This window comes from Barbus barbus (assembly GCF_936440315.1).
Source record: "Barbus barbus genome assembly, chromosome: 2".
NCBI classification, from domain to species: domain Eukaryota; kingdom Metazoa; phylum Chordata; class Actinopteri; order Cypriniformes; family Cyprinidae; genus Barbus; species Barbus barbus.
The window spans coordinates 14,270,417-14,286,829 of NC_136730.1; the positions used below are offsets into that span (position 1 = coordinate 14,270,417).

The 16,413-nt window shown below is 38.4% G+C and overlaps 1 protein-coding gene and 1 pseudogene across 2 annotated transcripts; both read left to right on the top strand.

Moving 5' to 3' along the window:
- The first annotated feature begins 1,579 nt into the window (after positions 1-1,579).
- Positions 1,580-8,864, top strand: LOC306885881 (low-density lipoprotein receptor-related protein 10-like). The gene is made up of 10 exons (XM_079442675.1): positions 1,580-1,662; positions 2,222-2,412; positions 2,672-2,704; positions 3,174-3,312; positions 3,987-4,177; positions 4,324-4,688; positions 4,824-5,242; positions 6,016-6,210; positions 6,399-6,528; positions 7,141-8,864. Exons 2-10 carry the CDS (start codon positions 2,364-2,366, stop codon positions 7,732-7,734), a joined length of 2,115 nt encoding a protein of 704 aa, XP_079298801.1. The 5' UTR covers positions 1,580-1,662; positions 2,222-2,363; the 3' UTR covers positions 7,735-8,864.
- Positions 8,865-10,072: 1,208 nt separating this feature from the next.
- LOC306881146 (ciliated left-right organizer metallopeptidase-like) lies at positions 10,073-15,829 on the top strand (annotated as a pseudogene). Its single transcript has 10 exons — positions 10,073-10,177; positions 12,179-12,314; positions 12,835-12,950; positions 14,241-14,469; positions 14,601-14,667; positions 14,844-14,941; positions 15,050-15,151; positions 15,301-15,429; positions 15,493-15,617; positions 15,757-15,829. The product of its transcript is annotated as a ciliated left-right organizer metallopeptidase-like (transcript).
- Positions 15,830-16,413: the final 584 nt, after the last annotated feature.

The window sequence follows — 16,413 nt, forward strand, 5'->3', positions numbered from 1 at the left end:
ACTGGGAGGAGTTAAAAGAGAATCGACCCTGCAGATGTGCATTTTTCCCAGTATGCGAATTATTCAATGATTTTCAGGCGGAGGTTGACTTTTTAAACGAAGTTCCTTCTATATCCGATAAAAGCGTCTACTGTAATCTATAGGCTATAATCTAATCTATATCTGTGAGTTAATTAAATGATACATTTATTATTAGTGTCTTTTCGAAGTTTTAGATACACTCCAAGTTAAATTTAAAAGAGACTTTAGCAGATAAAACGATTCAAATTAGTTTTGTCGACAAATATAGACTAAGTTGTGCCTGTGTCTTTATACAACACTATAATGGATAATGTATAGTGGTGGGTGGCCAAAATTATTACAACACTAGCATTTTCAGCAGCTAAAAAATGATTTTAAGTCAGTTATTTCTATATTTTGCTGTAGTGTGTCAGTAGGGAATATCAGTTTACATTTCCAAACATGCATTTTGCAATTAATTGTAATAATCCAGTCAGATTCTTGTTTGCACAAGGAGTCTGACAACAACCAGTGTCAGACACAAAGATCTGATCCAGTCTGGAATGACATGAAGAAACAGAACAAACTGAGACAGACTAAATCCAGAAGAACTGGGGCAAGGTCTCTTAGATGCTTCAAGATATATCTACACACACACACACACACACACACACACACACACACATGTTGGTTTTTGTGGTTTATGGGGACTCTCCATAGGTGTAATGGTTTTTAAACTGAACAAACTGTGTGTGCTATTGCCCTACACCAACCCTACACCTAAACGTAGCCCTCACAGGAGACTTTGTGCATTTTTAGATTTTCAAAAAAACACCATTTAGTATGTCTTTTAAGCCTTTTGAATTACGGGGACATAGGCAGTGTCCTCATAAACCACCTTCATATTGTAATACCTCTGTCATACCCATGTCATTATACAAATTTGTGTCCTCATAAACCACATAAACATGCACACACACACACACACACACACACTTAAAATTTGAAGTTTTAAATTTTTTTTAAAATGTTTCCACAAACACGAATAGACCACAATTTTGAACTTAATGGCAAACTGGGACACCTTATTTTAAATAAAATAATAACATCTTATTGTAAATGTAATTTAAAAAACATAATACCAGTAACTCTCAAAATAATTTAACAAGCATTTTAATAAATATCATCATTATCATCATCACCATCGTCATGAACAACAACAACAACATAATAATAATAATAATATAAGAATTGACTATTCTTCCTCTGACCTATATTCTTACTTTTTCTGTTAGGCTGTCTTCCCTGCCACTGGATCCAGAAATACTTGTTATTCTTGCGAATATTATATTTTGAATATTGTAATATGTGGAATAATGAAGAATAATAAAGTGGTTGCGTTGAATTTTTTTAAATGGTAGTGTACTTAATACCAATGTTGAGAATAGTAGTATACTTGCATCAACCTTTGGCAATGCTGAAAATAAAGCGCTAAATGATGGCATCTAGTGTTGAAAGCTGAAGATTACACGCAGAAACCGGCGTGCGTGCATAGCGTCACAGAGACGTAACGTTAGATGGGCGGCGCATTGTCTCCTGCTCGAGAAACAGAACTCACGGAAGTGTCTGAGAACGAATGTCAACAAAACAGAAGGAGAAAAGGTATGGTAAAGACACAGCTATAAAACAATATTACCTGTAAAACGAAACAATCTCACTTCGAATAGTTTACATCATGGCACCAGCTCTTAATAGTGCCCTATTATCGAGTAAAGCAAGTAGCAGGAAGCCAGCTAGCGTTAGCTAAAAGTAGGCGAGTGAGAAAAAGGCTGGTTAGAACTCAGAAATCAAACTTTGCGTCAGTTTAGACGCTGGTCGTCTAGCCTATTTCTGTCGAAACGTAAGGAAATGCCCTTAAATATATGTCTTGGCTATGTGTATGAAATGTCACTGAATATTTTGACTATTTCGTATCTAAACATTGCAGTGCTATTCTGCCTAACACCGAATTGCGTCACTGTCGAGAAAAGAGCGAGACAGGAAGTCATCCTTTCTCAAGACATTTGACCTGTTTTTATTGTAGTTAGTGACCGACTGTTTTAATGTCGAATTCATATGTTGCCATTTGTCGAGGTAACGCCAGTGAGCTTCTGACTCAAGTGCCAAGTGTTTTCTTTGTCTAAATGATGTTAGTTTATGGTGTTTAATTTTGTCTTCACAGCTAAACACTTCCAACAAGACGCTTTGGTGACGATGGCGCCTGTTATTGTGGCGAGCTGATGGATCTACCGACCATATTTTTTTTCTTAAATTGTATTTTAATTTGTGTTTTATGAGACAACGACAGTCATTGGCTTGTTAGAATGTCTGTTTCCCACAGCCTTTGCGTTTTAGGTGTTTTGTTTTTATCAGGTAAGATATCATGATTTTGTCCTTAAGTGTGTATCACGCAAAGACTGAACAAATGTATTATACTGTTTATATCTGAGGCAGACTTTTCATGTAGATAAAAAAAAGACCTTGCCTTAACCAAAGGTTACCTATGGCGACTTAAGGGTTAAGCTGGGTAGACAAAAGGTTTGTTGTATTTACGTTGTGATAATTGGCAATAAACAACATTTAGCAATCCTTGTCTTTTATGTGATCAACTTCTGTGTCTTTGCTCTGACAGTTCCTTGCACTTTGGAGCTGGCCTTCGGTGCTGGTAAGAGCTTGACATCTCTTTCGTTTTAAATGCCCCAGTTAAAAATACAACATTACTAACCAGAATAGTCATTGAGAGCAGTGATAATATTGCATTAAGTATTTAATGCAAATAAAAATACAGAATGCTGCTTGGTTTAAAAGTGACTTCTGTGTGAATGGTGCATCATGCAACACTATGCAACTGACAGTAGACAATGGACCTTTTTTCCCAGTGTGACTGGCCTTTACTTCCTGCTTGACAGCTTAGGGTTTCTTTCCAGTACTGTCTTTAGATGTTTTAAATATATTTAAATGCTCTGTATGTTGTTATATGTTTTAAATGCCTTTCTGCCTGCTTTTCATGTCCAAACTATGTTCTCAAAGAACTCCACTAAATCAAATGGCTTGTTTATTGTGATGATTTCACATAGAAATTTAGGCTCAGAGCACAGTTTTAAAGATCTCTTTGCTTTAACTGTCATTTTCAGGTCATTGTGATCATTCGCTCAAAATACTACAGTCCAGACAAGGAGAGATTCGTAACTCTGCCCACCATGCCTGGTCGTCCCGTCCACTCAACTGCAGTTGGTTGATAACCTCAAAAGTCGGAGAGCATGTCATCATTAGGTACCAGCAGCATTTTTGTGATCTTTGATACACCAGAAATTTAAAGCAGTAACATTTTATTTTTTACAGTGTCTTCATTAAATGTTTTACATATACTTACAGTAATAACAGTGAATTACTCATAATTACAAGCAACTAACAACCCTAAACCAAATCTGGTTACATTTAAGTTTAAGGTGTCCTTGTTACAGTGTAAGTATACATTTAAGTACTGAGTAATATTAATTAACTAGACGTACTTAGTATATTGTTAGGTTAGGATTAGGGTTACTTATTGTTATTATCATAGTAAGTACTTGTAACGTGTAACAAGGACACGCTGAAATAAAGTGTTACCCTAAATAATTATAATTAATACTTAAACTTAATAATAATAATTAAACGTATGACCTTAAAATAAGTGAATATTACTCACTATTTAAATATATAATTACATTCTAACAAGGACACTTTAAAATAAAGTGTTACCATTAAAGCTTTTGTGTTTCATGATACTGTACAGATGTGAACGTAAAATGTGAAAGTCAGCCCAAGGATGAGCGTAGCTCAGTTTGTAAATGGGTTAATAAATGGCATTTGCTGTTAACAAGGTGAGAGATTGCTTTGATCCTTACAAAGTAAACATTCCCTTTTTTAGTTATGTGTCATTTCCTTTGTGTCCATCTCTTTTGAAGTTTTTCCCAGTTTGAAATGAGATGCGGGCAGGAATGGGTGTCCGTGGTTCCTCTCACTGGCTCTCCATCCAAATTCTGCGGCTCCCAGCTTCCAGCACCATTTGAGATGTCAGGGGGAAACATTACAGTGACACACCACTTCTTCCCTCATATCTACCCAGTAACAGGGTTCCATCTTTCATATATTAAAGGTAGAGTGCAAACGTTGAGGTGAAATGTTCACGTTTCCTGCCCTCTCACTGACTTTATCCAGAGAGACTGTAAAATCTTTTTTTGAATAGTTAACTTTTTGGTAAGTGTTTAATAGGGTTCATTCATCATTTCCCCATTTCTCCAGACTCAGGTCCCTGTTTTCCAGGCGAATTTGAATGTTACAGTGAACGCTGTCTCCCTTCATCGTGGCGCTGTAACGGACGGGTCGAATGCCTTGGCGTGGGTGATGAGCTTGGCTCTGATGAGGACGGATGTAACGATGTTAGCCCTGAACCACCCATAGATGATGTATGTGGGGGATACTTGAATGCATTTTTTGGTTCATTCACTCCCCCTGTACAAACAGGACATCCAGTGGAGTGTGTGTGGACGGTTGACCCCCAGGATTCACGACCACTCAAATTAGAGCTTCAGCAACTGGAGCTGGGTCCTCGAGACATGATCACAATCACAGACCAGCCCCACGGCACAGGCAACATCATTAAAACAGTGAGTTTCACGCTTTGTGTGACAGATGATGTAGCTTGATCAGTGCAGATTTATCTATCCCAGACTTTTCGTTTCACTTCAGCCTTTGATAATATGGATAATAAGTCTTGCACCCCCTCTCATTGGCTATTACAGATCAACGCTGTGTCCAATAACAAAGCACTGGAGGTGGAGTCTCGCACCGGCTTGCTTTCGCTGATTTACCATATGGAGCCTTCAATGGAAGGGCGGGGCTTTAATGCGACCTATCGCATCACGGATTACTGCTTTCCGTGGGAGGAGCTTTGTGGAGGATCAATGGGAGGCTGTTACACTGCAAAGCAGCGTTGCGACGGACACTGGGACTGTCCTGAAACAGGCGTGGATGAGGAAGGATGCTGGGGCTGCCCGGCTGGGCACTTCCTCTGTGGGATGGGAGGAATTCACCAGACAGGACGAACAATTTGTTTCTCGATTCATGATCGTTGCAACTACCAGCTTAATTGTGCAGATGGGACTGATGAAAGAGAATGTACCATCTGTCAGCCTGGGACATTTCACTGCGACAGTGACAGGTTTGTATATGTGCATTAAAAAAAGTATTCACAACTGTAAAAAACAACAACAACAAAAAATCATTACTCCAGTCTTCAGGGTCACATGATCCTTCAGAAATCATTCTAATATGCCGATTTGTTTCTTCTTAAAATCATTTCTTCTTATTATTATCAATGTAGTAAACAGTTGTTCTCCTTAATGTTTTTGTGGAAACCTTGATTAATTTTTTACGATTCCTAAATAAGTAGAAAGTAAAAAAAAAACAGCATTTATTTCAGCATTTGTTTTTTATCTATTTTCTTATTTAGTTTGTTCCTGGCTAAATAAAAGTATTAATTTCATAAAAAATATTGCTGACCCAAAACTTTTTAATGGTAGTGTATATATGTGTCCCTGGAGCACAAAACCAGTCTTAAATCGCTGAGGTATATTTGTAGCAATAGCCAAAAATACACTCTATGGGTCAAAATGATTGATTTTTCTATTTTACCAAAAATCATTAGGATATTAAGTAAAGATTATGTTCCTTGAAGATATTTTGTAAATTTCCTACTGTAAATATATTAAATCTTCATTTTTGATTAGTAATATGCATTGCTAAGAACTTCATTTGGACAATTTTAAAGGTGATTTTCTCAATATTTAGATTTTTTTGCATCCTCAGATTCCAGATTTTCAAATAGTTTCCAAAACTTGACCCTTATGACTGGTCTAGGGTCACATATATTTTTATCCAACCAAATGATGGCTTCTGTGTTCAAAATATGCCAATGTTTAATAATTGAAACAGGTGTGTGTTTGAGAGCTGGCGCTGTGATGGACAGGTGGACTGTAAGGACGGCACAGATGAGCTTAACTGCACTGTGACCCTGCCCCGAAAAGTCATAACCGCAGCTACCGTTGGAAGCCTAGTTTGTGGACTTCTGCTAGTCATTGCAATGGGCTGCACCTGCAAGCTGTACTCCCTACGCACTCGAGAGTACAGGTACAACAATCTAAACCAGATAATAACTATATAATATTAGGTGACCAAATATGATTCAACAACATCTAATTGTTTTTTTTTTTTAATAAGATGTCAGATAACAGAATGTCATTATGTGGTGTATTATGTTAAAATAGTAGCTTTTATTGACCGTAGTATTTCTGTGTACTGTTCTCTTGTTTTCTCAGCCTGTTCGCACCAATCACTCGGCAAGAGGCTGAACTGATCCAGCAGCAGGCCCCACCCTCTTACGGTCAGCTGATTGCTCAGGGAATCATTCCACCAGTGGAAGACTTCCCTACTGAGAACCCCAATGAGGTAGGAGCCCTCTTAACTGTTTTATTGCATGCAGTTCATCACATTTTAATGTAATAATTTATTATTAATTACACTCTTAATAATTAATAACATTTTAATACAATCCTATAAGGGTACATATTATTTTAAAAGATTAACAATTATAAGCAAGGCTGCATTAAATTGATCAAATGTGACCGTAAATACATTTATAATGTTACAAATGATTAATACCGTAATAATTAAATCAAAGAGTCCTGGAAAAAATCTGTCATGGTTTCATGGATTAATTTTTTTTTACTTGAGCACAAAATCAGCATATTAGACTGATTTCTGAATAATCATGTAACAGTAATGGCTGCTGAAAATAAAGCTTTGCCATCACAGAAATAAATAAAATATTTAAATATCTATATTTAAATAGCAAATAGTTATTTTAAATTGTAGTAATATTTTACAATATATTACTGTATTTTCAATCAAGTAAATGCAGACTGAGTGAGTATAAGAGACTTCTTTAAAAACATTAAGAAACAGAAGCGTTTATAGCCTAGGTGCTATTATTTATGGATTTTTGTTTAATTTTTCACTTATGTTTTCGTTTCCACAATCCACTTTTTCTCTGTTTTCCAGTCTGCATCACTTTCCCTGAGAGGAATACTACAGCTCCTCAGGCAAGATAATGCTTCCACTCTACGGCGAAGGCGCAGGCCCCGGTTTGTCCGCAGAGCTGTGCGGCGCCTACGAAGATGGGGCTTAATCCCTCGACCTGCCCCTAGGACGACACAGACCACCGCCTCTTCCTCCCAACAGACAGAAGCTTCTAACGCTGAGCCCAGTCAGTCAAGTCCTGGAGTCTCCTCAGTGGCTACAGGGGCAGCCAGTCAGTCCTTGCCTCAAAAACTGGCTTTATCCCAACAGACAGAAACACAGCAGCAAGCAGAGGCTTCTCCTCCTCCCCCACCTCCTTTCACTATTCAGCCAATCGCAGTTACTGAAACACAACAGACCCCACCCGTCACTGCCCCGCCAAGCAGCCCTTCCCTGGCATCTCTCTTCCACAGTCTGGGGTGGCGCATTTCCCGTTTCAGACCCTCCCCATCCCTTACTTCTCTTCCTCTCTCTGCATCCCCCTCTTTTTCCTCTTCTTCCTCTGAAGATGAGGTGCTGCTGATTCCTCTCTCCGATGACACAACCTCTGAAGATGATGTGCCCATGCTAATATGAGCAACTCGTTCTTTCTTGTCCTTTTTGGTTCTCTCTCTTCATCTTGTTCTTGCTCTCCTGCCTTTCTCTTTTCACCACGTGAGCGTCACCATGTTTGCTTCTTGTGCTGGCTTGGTGCCTTAACTTGTATTAGAGCATCTGTTTTCCTGACCTAAGAGAAAAAGTATTGTTAATGTGTGTCAGAAATATTTGACAAGTGACTGTGTGCAGACAGGTGTGGTGGTTGTGCACTTATCTAAAGTGTTGACAGAGTCTCCCACAGCTGGCTTAAGAAATGTTCCTCTGTGTGATCCAGTGCCGCGATGTTGGTTAAAAAGATTGGTTTTAGTTAGATTAGCTTTTTTTTTTTTTTTTTTTTTTTTTTAATCTGCAGACATGATTGTGTGATGTGCATACATGTGAGTTTACCTTCTAGTGCTACAGGCCACATATTTTATTGTGTGTGTTCCTCAGAAGTGCCTTTGATTGAGCTTCCTGTACATCACTAGACAGTATGTGACTGCGTATGTGCTTGCACGTAGGGCCAAACACACTTGCACAAAAGTTTACACATAGATGTAGAACTCACCCTCGCTATGTATATGGTAGTGCATGGCAACTGTGGCAATAATTTAATAATAAAGACTTGTGTGTTGTGAGTGAGTGAGTGAGTGATTGTGTGTATATGTGCGTGTGTTTATGAGAGAGTGAACTAGCTGAAAGTGGTAAGCCACTCAGTTTAGACAATCCTTCTTGGAGGTTTCACTCGCACCTCCATATGCACCACCAACCTGAATGACATCACTTTATCACAATAACTTGAATATGTCTTACAAAATGAAAAATTTAGATTTCATACTTTTCTGGCTCAGTGGGCAATAAACGGGCAACCAGTTGTAGTGCCATATCTATAGTCACTTTGTTTCAACTGCTGGTATGATCTGTCATGTCACTCCTTTTACCCTGTCAATGTTGTTTTTAATCTATGAATTTTTCAGTGCCGAAATGTTGAACTCTCATCTGCTGAGCGGTGATTGTGTTAGAAAGACATAGGTGGGAATTGATGATGGTAGGATGAATTTCATTGTATATATTTGCTAAACCAGCTGGAAAATCCACAAAGATTAAATTGATTTGCACTTTTATTCTTCCTTGCGTGGTTTAATGTGTCTGATTTAATGTTATGGTTTAGTTTCTTGTGTTTATGAAAATTGCTTTGAATGTAAAAAAAAAATGTAATCTGTAAAGTAATGGTGTATGCTGTCAACACAGATCTGAACATTTCTAGAATGATTTTTTTTAGAAAGCTTTGTATGTTCAGACAAGTGTTAGAGGTGGAGAAGGTGACTTTATTCTATGAAAGGTGAAACAATGAAAGGTGATTGTCTTATCAAAGCCTGCATTGTTAGTCATCGGCTCAGTTTCTTTAAGTCCTGAGGAGGAATACCTGATTGTTCTGCTCACAAGAGAAAGAGACAAACAGAAGTTTCCTACTTCACCATCTCCAAATACAAGCTGAAGGACTGATACTATGCTGGTGGGAAATCTCGATTATATTTGTGATCAAATTTTTTTTATCTGTTCTAAAGTACACTATTGTGGTCTGTACAGTTTTTTAAAGAAATAATTACCTTTATTTAGCTAGCATTCACTTAATTTGACCAAAATGGCAGTAAGACGTACAATGTTGGCATTTTTTTACTTCAGTCCTCTTTTTAACTTACGATTAATCAAAGCATCCTTTGATGAATAAAAAATTAATCACGGTTTCCACAAAAATATTAAGCAGCATAGCTTGATTCTACATTGATAATAATAAATGTTTAATTGGCATATTAGAAGGATTTCTGAAGAATCATGTGATACTGAAAACTGGAGTCATGATGCTGAAAATTCCCCTTTTTTTCTATCACATGAATAAATCCTTCAGAGAGAAAAGCATTTACTAACCCTTCTTAAATTTTTAGTGTTAATACTTCTTAAAAAGTCTTAAAAAATAGAATTTAAGTTTATTATTAGTTGTAATTAGATTTAAGAAAGTATGTCCATACAAATCTTTTTTTATCACAGATTTTTACTTGTTAATATGTTCTTAAACATTTGAACATTGTAAAACTTTTCTTTGTCTTTTATACTATAGTAGATCATGCCTTTTGCGCCTTGTGTTTGGCCTATTACTGTTGGCATGGTTTCCATGTACTTGGGAGAAGTGCATCTTTGACCAAGTTCAGAGATCAATCAAAGTTGTGTTCCTGCCCACTGGTCAATACGCCTCTGGTCATTGGTCCTAGAGTGAAACTGCATTGGAGGAGAATCCAGCGCCCCACAGTTCAAAACATCAGAGAGATGCGTGGAATCCATGACGGATCCACAACCAATCAGAATCGAGAGCTGGGTCCCCTCAGAAAGCCTGGCCCTCACAGAATGGGAGCTAGAGAGATTAATGACTGCAGTCGATGAGGCTGTGAGCGAAGTGTCCAGTTTACTGTCAGGTGTGTGGTGTTTTTTATATGAACTGAAGTACAGAAAAAGCATGTATAGTGAAACAGAAATTCTGATTTATCCCATATGTTCATATTCCCATCCCATATTTGGATGTTAGTGAGGCGAGTTCAAGACAGTCTGCTGCTGAACAGAGACATAAACATATACTGCAAATTCATCTGGAGAAACAGCAGCACTGTTAACTACATGAAGTATGTTTTAAATGTCTTCTTCTCTGACTCTCCTACTCTTTGTACTTCACATGCTCTGTCATTCGTTTGTTCTGTAAGTAGTACTAGTAGTAGTATGAATTTTGATGTTTACTGATTTTAAAAATGTGTTATAATTAGTCAGCCATATGTCATTCAGAACTACAGATTTGAGAGCTGCCTTGGCATAATTGTGAGTCTTCTCATACATAAACACACACTCATAATATTGCTCTTATTGCTCAGTCTTGCCTGTTTACAGATCCCAGCAGAGCACTTGAATGGCTGTGCTGTTTATCCACATCCTGAGTCCAGTCCAGTCCAGTCCGGACAGTGCTGAGGCCAGAGGGGACAGGAGTTCCTGACACTAACTTCCTGCTGTATGTGTTCACTCACAGCACAGATAAATGTTGTGCAGAGGTAGAGAATATAACTGGGATCTGTATATACAGTGGGGGAAAAAATGATTTGATCCCCTGCTGATTTTGTAAGTTTGCCCACTGACAAAGAAATGATCAGTCTATAATTTGAATGGTAGATTTATTTGAACAGTGAGACACAGAATAACAACAAATAAAATCGAGAAAAACGCATTTCAAAAAAAGTTATAAATCGATTTGCATTTTAATGAGTCAAATAAATATTTGACCCCATTGCAAAACATCACTTAGTACTTGGTGGCAAAACCCTTATTGGGAATCACAGAGGTCAGACGTTTCTTGTAGTTGGCCACCATGTTTGCACACATCTCAGGAGGGATTTTGTCCCACTCTTCTTTGCAGATCCTCTCCAAGTCATTAAGGTTTCGAGGCTGACGTTTGGCAACACGAAGCTTCAGCTCCCTCCACAGATTTTCTATGGGATTAAGGTCTGGGGACTGGCTAGGCCACTCCAGGACCTTAATGTGCTTCTTCTTGAGCCACTCCTTTGTTTCCTTGGCTGTGTGTTTTCGGTCATTGCCATGCTGGAATACCCATCAATGACCCATTTTCAATGCCCTGGTTGGCTTCAGTGCCCTGGAACTGACGGTACATGGCCGTTGGCGATGGTCTTGTAGCCCATTCCAGCCTCGTGTAGGTCTACAATCTTGTCCCTGACATCCTTGGACAGCTCTTTGGTCTTGGCCATGGTGGAGAGTTTGGAATCTGATTGATTGATTGCTTTTGTGGACAGTTTGTCTTTTATACAGGTAACAAAACTGAGATTAGGAGCAGTCCCTTTGAGAGAGTGCTCCTAATCTCAGCTCCTTACCTGTAGAAAAAACACCTGGGAACCAGAACTCTTGACAGGGGATCAAATATTTATTTCACTATATTATAACTTACACAATATTATAACTTTTTTGAAATGCGTTTTTCTGGATTTTCTGGCAAACATACAAAATCAGCAGGGGATCAAATATTTTTTTCCCCCACTGTATTTTACTTTTTAGTAATAACAATGTGTTAACCTTTTGCACAGGCAGGTAATGAAGTGAGTGATGGGCTTGACTGAAAAACAAAAAAAACTTTCTATAAATTTGGTCTTCACTAGAATATTAATATCTTTGATAATTGACACCTTTCAATTCTATATTTTACTTTAATATTTGTCATGTCACAGTCTGTAACATAATTCCTTTTCCATCATGACAAATTTTCAACCTTGTTTTCCACTGGCAGGTAATTAAGTCAAGGGTCCTTTCTGAAAAAAACTGGTCTTCAATATTGAGTCCATTAAGATTAATGCAGGTTGTTTCACAGTATCTAACATTTTTACCCCTGTCTCTTCAGTCTAGTATACTGGCTCATGCTGCTCACTGTCAGACAGATTCAGAGGGGCGTCCTCTGGCTGGGACTATCATCATCTGCAGAGACACTCTCAGGATGAAAAAATACACACATGAGCATTTTGTGCAGGTGACAGTGAGTGTGTTTGAGAAATGTTCTTTATGTAAATAGATAAATATCTATTAGAGTTATTAGAGCTATTAGAGTTATGGTGTTCATCGTAGCCCTGTTATGTTGGGGAAGTCGTAGCCCATGGGGAAGCCGTGGCCTAATGGTTAGAGAGTCGGACTCGTAATCGAAAGGTTTGCGGGTTCGAGTCTCCGGCCGGCAGGGATTGTAGGTGGGGGGAGTGAATGTCCAGCGCTCTCTCCACCCTCAATACCACGACTGAGGTGCCCTTGAGCAAGGCACCGAACCCCCAATTGCTCCCCGGGCGCCGCAGCATGGCTGCCCACTGCTCCGGGTGTGTGTTCACGGTGTGTGTGTGTGTGTGTGTGTGTGTGCGTGCATTTGTTCACTACTCACTGCTGTGTGTGTGCACTTGGATGGGTTAAACGCAGAGCACCAATTTCGAGTATGGGTCACCATACTTGACAATACGTCACGACTTTGACTTTGACTTTGTGCATTTACTGATACTTTTTTGTGTTCTGAAGCAGGCATAGACTGCTGGTCTCATGGTCAGGTGACCAGCACAGATGAGACGGGCCAGGTTAGACTGTATTCTCCTACTGTGATCAGAGAAATGCAGAAACACCTCAACTCGACTCACTTTATACCATAATCATTTTTTTTTGTTGTTGTTGAAAAAAGTTTAAATTGTAATAATAGTTTACAATATTACAGTTTTCTGTATTTCTGATCAAATGCAGCCTTTGGAAATGTAAAAGACTTCTTCCAGAAGTATTAAAAATCTTACAGACTCTAAACTTTGGAATGATAGGGTAAATCGTGGCATTTACAAGGTACCCATAAGGTATTTAAATAAAAGCATGTTACTACATGTCACTCTCCAGAAGTGTGACACATAGTAACATGCCACTCTCCAGAACATTCTCGTTCACCATTCCTGGCTGGTGGAATAATCTTCCCACCCCTATCCGGAATGCTGGATCCCTGTCAATCTTCAAGCAACAACTGAAAACTCATCTCTTTCGGCAGTACTTGACTTCATCCCCCCCCCAAAAAAAACCTTAATCTTTCCCTCTATCTTTCTCTCCTTCCCTTACTAGCTTGTACTTATTTGAACAATGACTGAGACTTGGTGTTACGAGCAATTCCTCTGTCTGATTGCCTCTTCAAGATGAATCGCTTTTTGTATTCCCCAATTGTAAGTCGCTTTGGATAAAAGCGTCTGCCAAATGACTAAATGTAAATGTACTACGATAATATGCAAATACCCTAACTTGTTGGTAAAAGCTATTTTCACTACTTCTCCTCACTGTTGCATTGATATACCTTTAGTACAGAAAACATATTTCCCCTTTTACTTTAGCCTCTATATTATCTGTCTCTGTTCGCACTATTATACTTGGTATAAACAGTATCTATCACTCTGTGTAACTTGCGTCTACCTTTCTTAATGTAAATAGCTGCTGCTGTGGTGGTTTCCCTTCCTTCTGAAGAATCACGCTCAGAGCCTTGTGGGGTTTTGATGCCAGAAAATAGACTTTATTATAATAAGACAATAAAGCCGAGGAATTCTTCTGCAGAACAACCCTCTCGATGTTTTCTGAGTTTCTCTTTATATAGTCTAGTTTCTAGGCGTGTTCAGAACATTTCATACATGTGCATATTTCCTTTTTTGGCAATATTCCTTATACATATGTTCTTTCCCTAGAGAGAAGGGGCTCCTATACGTGTTTAAGGAAAGAAGCCTTCTTTGTATATGTTTTCCATCATAAGGGTCTGAACATTCCATCCATGCGAGCTCTTAACACACAGGCATATGCTTATATTGGAAATATAACTTAATACACAAGTGGTTAGATTCACATTAATTATACTTGATTAATTCATATTTTGACTAATAAAAATCTTCTACACTGCCTAATGTAAAACACAGATGATAGACTCAAAGACGTCCCCTCCCTGTCTTTCTTCCTCTCAGGATGCTGGTCCCGATGGTCTCTCGTCACACTGGGAGGCTCGTGTGCTTCAGGGTTCCATTATGGCGGCTTTACTGGTGGAGCCGTCACTGATTCGGATCGATCCCATCACACTTGCTGCCCTTCAGGACACGGGCTGGTATTTAGTGAACCTCAGTCGAGCTCAGAGCTTGGTGTGGGGAGAAGGCAAGACATCCACTGTTGAGTCCATTCTGCTGGTTGACATGCATTAATATAAACATTATGCACTTGTTGAGACAAAACTTGGACTTGCGAGTTCACTGATTTACCATTCCTGGAGTGTTTCTGTGTCTTAGGTGAAGGACATCAGTTTGGGTCTGTCTCTACCTGTCACAATTCTTCTGCTTTCTTTTGTACAGACAGGTAATCAAACAAACAATGCTCTTTTGAACAATCACAGGTATTTAAAGGAAGCAGTTTTGGTAAGTGGGCTTGTTAAGAAATTGTGGCTTTTGTAAAGCTGTTAAAATATTTTAGAAGAGAATTTGTTTTTGAGTAAATGTAGTGAATGTGATAAACTGCTTCGGTTTTCTTCCCAGTGGACTGGGTTGTCATTACCTTCACTTCCACAAGGGGGATTGTCTCACTGATCAGTACCTGGATGGCTGCCACATTTTCAAACTCCTGTGAGTCTGCTGTGTTCTGTTTAGACTTCTGTTTGTCTTTCACAAGTCTTTCACTTTGTTGTCATTATAACTAAATTCCCCTCATGATTTTCATGTGCAATGCCACTTGTCTTCATCAGAGCGAGTGCTGGAAAGAGGAGAATGAGAGGCGTGGAATGAATGTAAGTGGAGAGATATATGGCTCAAACAGTCGCTGTTTCATATCCAACCTCTCCAGACTGACAACTCACCATATATATATATATATATATATATATATATATATATATATATATATATATATATATATATATAAACGTTAAAGATGTAAAAGCAACAGTTTTACAATATTAGATTCACTTTTAAAGGCTCCTTACCCTCCCTTTATTAGAGTAACGTGACCGCTAGTGCACCAGTGGCAGGTCATTGTTACAGACACAGGTGCACTGGAATAAACAAATATCAAATTCAGGTGATGGATTCTGATTGGTTGGATTGTCCAGCAGGAAAGAGCATTGAGGTTAGCGAGAAACTCATTGGGATACGTGTAATGACATAGCACTTCTGTCTCTAAATCATGTAGGTGTCTGGTTATCAGGGTTTCATTTTCTGTCCAGACAACAGAATATGTAAATATTCTGATTTAACTCCTCCTACATCAAGACAAAAGGCAGATGACCTTCTAAATGCTGGCACATCCATTGAGAGGTTAGTCTAATCTTTTATTTTCAAATCTTAAAAGTGTTTAATGTGCATCAAAATATGTCAATAGTTACATAACGAGAGACTCAACTGACATAGAAACGCATTGTGTTTTGAGTTAAGTTATTATATCTTTTCTGTATAGTAGTGATGATGTGATGGAGAAAGACTGGTCCACTCCTCAGCCTCAAGCATCGCTCCTCCGTCACAGTGTCTGAGGCAGCAGTGCTGAGCATCATGGCTGCTTTCTCTCTACGGTCTGCTGGAGTGCTCGTCTACAGGAAGTGTTTATCAGCCAGGGTCAGAGTACATGCTGCCAGCAAGCCTTCATACAGGCCACAGACGCCTCCCACCCAATGCATCAGAAGGAACTGATAGTTGAACCAAAAGTGGACAAATAATAAGATTCAAAATTGAAAAAAAATTAATGAAAAAAAATATATATAACAAATAATTAACAAATGTCTTTTTTGGCTATGCATGTATTAAAATATTTTTTATGTTGATAGTATAGTAAAGATAGTAAAGGTGTGATGTGATAAATAGATTTTACAACAGTCATAATCTTTCTTTAGTTCAGGTCAAGGTTCTTTGGTAAATCTACCCCCGGTTTCACAGATAAGGCTTAAGGCTAGTCCTAGACTAAAAAGTATGTTTGAGCTGTCTCAACTAAAAATATCTTTCTCTGACATATCTTATTAAAACATGCCAGTCACATTGTTCTATCTCAAGATGCACACCTGTAACGTTTTCTTCTAAGGCATTTTTATAAAAGCTGCTTAAATGTCTTAATTTAACTAGT

What these genes read in the sequence shown, in the direction of transcription:
- LOC306885881 (XM_079442675.1), top strand. Translation starts at nt 2,364, where the DNA reads ATGTCTGTTTCCCACAGCCTTTGCGTTTTAGGTGTTTTGTTTTTATCA. An exon ending in GGAGAGCATGTCATCATTAG is followed by an intron (nt 3,313 to 3,986) that starts GTACCAGCAGCA and finishes TCTCTTTTGAAG; the next exon opens with TTTTTCCCAGTTTGAAATGA. An exon ending in CCATCTTTCATATATTAAAG is followed by an intron (nt 4,178 to 4,323) that starts GTAGAGTGCAAA and finishes CCATTTCTCCAG; the next exon opens with ACTCAGGTCCCTGTTTTCCA.